This window comes from Salmo salar, unplaced genomic scaffold, assembly GCF_965601325.2.
Source record: "Salmo salar unplaced genomic scaffold, fSalSal1 ptg000838l, whole genome shotgun sequence".
Lineage (NCBI taxonomy): Eukaryota > Metazoa > Chordata > Actinopteri > Salmoniformes > Salmonidae > Salmo > Salmo salar.
Window position 1 is genome coordinate 377,995 of NW_027675516.1, and position 4,506 is coordinate 382,500.

At 41.4% G+C, this 4,506-nt stretch overlaps 1 protein-coding gene across 1 annotated transcript in view; it reads left to right on the forward strand.

Moving 5' to 3' along the window:
• The first annotated feature begins 2,800 nt into the window (after positions 1-2,800).
• Positions 2,801-4,506, forward strand: part of LOC145877291 (uncharacterized) — a 3,711-nt gene continuing 2,005 nt past the window's right edge. Inside the window, exons 1-2 of the mRNA XM_082972601.1 lie at positions 2,801-3,036; positions 3,496-4,506. The exon at positions 3,496-4,506 is cut by the window's right edge and continues 2,005 nt beyond it. Of these exons, the coding sequence (XP_082828727.1) occupies positions 2,958-3,036; positions 3,496-4,506 (1,090 nt within the window). The 5' untranslated portion in view covers positions 2,801-2,957. The remainder of the gene's footprint in view (positions 3,037-3,495) is intronic.

Consider the following 4,506-nt stretch of genomic DNA (forward strand, 5'->3'; position numbering starts at 1 on the left):
AGACGCGTTCTGTCTCCTAGAGATTAACTTACTTTGGTGCAAATCAATCCCAGAACAACAGCAAAGGACCTTGTGAAGATGTTGGAGGAAACAGGTACAAAAGTATCTATATCCACAGTAAAACAAGCCCTATATCGACATAATCTGAAAGGTTGCTCAGCAAGGAAGAAGCCACTGCTCCAAAACCACCATTAAAAAAAGCCAGACTACAGTTTGCAACTGCACATGGGGACAAAGATCGTAGTTTCTGGAGAAATGTCCTCTGGTCAGATGAAACAATACAAGAACTGTTTGGCCATAATGACCATCGTTATGTTTGGAGGAAAAAGGGGGAGGCTTGCAAGCCAAAGAACACCATCCCAACCGTGAAGCCCGGGGGTGGCAGCATCATGTTGTGGGGGTGTTTTGCTGCAGGAGGGACTGGTGCACTTCACAAAATAGATGGCATCATGAGGGAGGAAAATTACGTGGATATATTGATGCAACATCTCAAGACATCAGTCAGGAAGTTAAAGCTTGGTCACAAATGGGTCTTCCAAATGGAAAATGACCCCAACAATACTTCCAAAGTTGTGGAAAAATGGCTTAAGGACAACAAAGTCAAGGTATTGGAGTGACCATCACAAAACCTTGACCTCAATCCTATAGAAATTTGTGGGCAGAACTGAAAAAGCGTGTGCGAGCAAGAGGCCTACAAACCTGACTCAGTTACACCAGCTCTGTCAGGAGGAATGGGCCAAAATTCACCCAACTTATTGTGGGAAGCTTGTGGAAGGCTACCCGAAACGTTTAACCCAAGTTAAACAATTTAAAGGCAATACTACCAAATACTAATTGAGCGTATGTAAACTTCTGACCCACTGGGAATGTGATGAAAGAAATAAAAGCTGAAATTAATCATTTTCTCTACTATTATTCTGACATTTCACATTCTTAAAATAAAGTGGTGATCCTAACTGACCTAAGACAGGGGATTTTTACTAGGATTAAATGTCAGGAATTGTAAAAATGGAGTTTAAATGTATTTGGCTAAGGTGTATGTAAACTTCTGACTTCAACTGTATGTATTAAAATACCCTCAAATAAAAGGTGACATTATATACTGTAACCTCATATGAAACATTTGATCTGAAATCCAAAATGTTGGAGTACAGAGCCACATTTAAAATGTTTGCTTCACTGTCAAAATAGCTATGGTGTGGACTGTATACTCAATACAATCTAAATCTGATACCTCACTGTCTGTCTTTTGACTGATACTGCTTTTAAACTGGTCTGGTCAGTCTACTCAAATATTTGTACTATATATGTTTCTATCTGCAGGCAATACTTTGATCATTTGTCATTTTTAATGATGATACATTAATTTACGAATAGATATGGCAGGTTTCAGGACACTGATATCTGAAAAATGTTGAAAAATTATACTTCCACTATTTTCACCACCAAAGCATAGCAGTGTGATTTTAATATGATTTGACTCTTTGCAGGCTGTCAGGCTGTCTAGTCACAGAGGAAGGCTGTGCTTCTCTGGTCTCAGCTCTGAGGTCAAACCCCTCACACCTGAGAGAGCTGGACCTGAGTAACAATGACCTGAAGGATTCAGGAGTGAAGCTGCTCTCTGCTGGACTGGAGGATCCACACTGCAGACTGGAGACTCTGAGGTCAGTATTCCTGTAGTTGGTCAACAAGTGTTTCGTTGTAGTCTCTGTTATTGGTAATGGTGAGAGGTTAGCATGTTTTGTTGTATCCTCTGTTATTGGTAATGGTGAGAGGTTAGCATGTTTTGTTGTAGCCTCTGTTATTGGTAATGGTGAGAGGTTAGCATGTTTTGTTGTAGCCTCTGTTATTGGTAAGGGTGAGAGGTTAGCATGTTTTGTTGAAGCCTCTGTTATTGGTAATGGTGAGAGGTTAGCATGTTTTGTTGTAGCCTCTGTTATTGGTAATGGTGAGAGGTTAGCATGTTTTGTTGTAGCCTCTGTAACTCTCTCACTCATTATTATTCATGATCTTTCTCAATCATGGCAGTCACAGGCTTGATGTAGTCATTGCAGTCAAAGAATATGGGACCAAACACTAAACTTTTGACTAATTTAACACACTTTAAGTGAATTGGTCCGAAAACGTATGACTTCTTTAAATAGGGGGACTAGATACATAAAGCGCTTTCATTTTTCTAAATGGTGAAACAGATATGTATGAAAATATCCTCATATAAAAGGTGACATTATATACTGTCACCTCATATGAAACATTTGATCTGAAATCCAAAATGTTGGAGTTTAGAGCCACATTTAAAATGTTATCTTCACTGTCAAAATAGATATGGTGCGGACTGTATTCTCAATACAATCTAAATCTGATACCTCACTGGTTGTTTTGACTGATACTGCTTTTAAACTGGTCTGGTCAGTCTACTCAAATATTTGTATTATACATGTTTCTATCTGCAGGCAAAACGTTGATAATCTGTAATTTATAATATGATACATCTGTCTGTCTTTTGACTGACATGATTTGTCTCTTTGCAGGCTGTCAGGCTGTCTAGTCACAGAGGAAGGCTGTGCTTCTCTGGTCTCAGCTCTGAGGTCAAACCCCTCACACCTGAGAGAGCTGGACCTGAGCTACAATCACCCAGGAGACTCAGGAGTCAGACTGCTCTCTGCTGGACTGGAGGATCCACACTGCAGACTGGAGAAACTCAAGTCGGTAGAGGGTTTATGTCAATGTTCATATCAGACATGTTTGACTTCTCAGGCTAGTTAAGACAAACATTCTGACCACCACTTGGACAAAGTTATGTGTGTGTGTCCTGTGTGTGTGTGTCCTGTGTGTGTGTGTCCTGTGTGTGTGTGTCCTGTGTGTGTGTCCTGTGTGTGTGTCCTGTGTGTGTGTGTGTCTAGTGTGTGTGTGTGTGTGTGTGTCTAGTGTGTGTGTGTGTTCAGGTGTATCTCTCAATGACTGTCTGTTTTTCTGCTTACCGCTACAGTGTGGAACATGGTGGAGAGTACACAATGAAACCTGGACTTAGAAAATGTGAGTGTTGACTGCTGTGAAGAATATGACTAAGAATAAGTCTTAATTCAAGTTAAGTCAAAGTCAAAGACCACCATCATTACTTACTTGGTCATATTAAATATCAGCTGTAGTTCTACAGAAGCAGAAATCAGGGACACCAAAGTTTACAAAGAGTTGATATGACAATGTGTGTGTGTGTGTGTGTGTGTGTGTGTGTGTGTGTGTGTGTGTGTGTGTGTGTGTGTGTGTGTGTGTGTGTGTGTGTGTGTGTGTGTGTGTGTGTGTATAATTAATGTGAATAAGTGTGTATTATATTACCATACATTATAACGTGATCATTCAACAAGTCTCAAGTTACCTTAACTTCTCCTTTTGATACCTAGAAACATCTACATTAAATGAATTAGTGAAAAGTGAGTTAACATTCTAATGTGAATGATGATGATTTCTAATATTGTGTCTGGTTTCATCCATCAGATGTCTGTGATCTCACACTGGACCTAAACACAGTAAACAGACTCCTCTCTCTGTCTGAGGAGAACAGAAAGGTGACATGTAGGAGAGAGAAGCAGCCGTATCCTGATCACCCAGAGAGATTTGAGGACTGTAGACAGGTGCTGTGTAGAGAGGGTCTGACTGGGCGCTGTTACTGGGAGGTAGAGTGGAGTGGGAGAGGGGCTGTTATAGGAGTGACATATAAAGGAATCAACAGGAGAGGAAGGAGTGATGACTGTTGTCTTGGACACAATGACAAGTCCTGGTGTCTGTTCTGCTCTGACAACAGATACTCTGCCAGGCACAATAATAATGACACTACCATAGACGTCCCCTCCTCCAGCTGGTATAATAATAACTCCACTACCATAGACGTCCCCTCCTCCAGCTGGTATAATAATAACTCCACTACCATAGACGTCCCCTCCTCCAGCTGGTATAATAATAACTCCACTACCATAGACGTCCCCTCCTCCAGCTGGTATAATAATAACTCCACTACCATAGACGTCCCCTCCTCCAGCTGGTATAATAATAACTCCACTACCATAGACGTCCCCTCCTCCAGCTGGTATAATAATAACTCCACTACCATAGACGTCCCCTCCTCCAGCTGGTATAATAATAACTCCACTACCATAGACGTCCCCTCCTCCAGCTGGTATAATAATAACTCCACTACCATAGACGTCCCCTCCTCCAGCTGGTATAATAATAACTCCACTACCATAGACGTCCCCTCCTCCAGCTGGTATAATAATAACTCCACTACCATAGACGTCCCCTCCTCCAGCTGGTATAATAATAACTCCACTACCATAGACGTCCCCTCCTCCAGCTGGTATAATAATAACTCCACTACCATAGACGTCCCCTCCTCCAGCTGGTATAATAATAACTCCACTACCATAGACGTCCCCTCCTCCAGCTGGTATAATAATAACTCCACTACCATAGACGTCCCCTCCTCCAGCTGGTATAATAATAACTCCA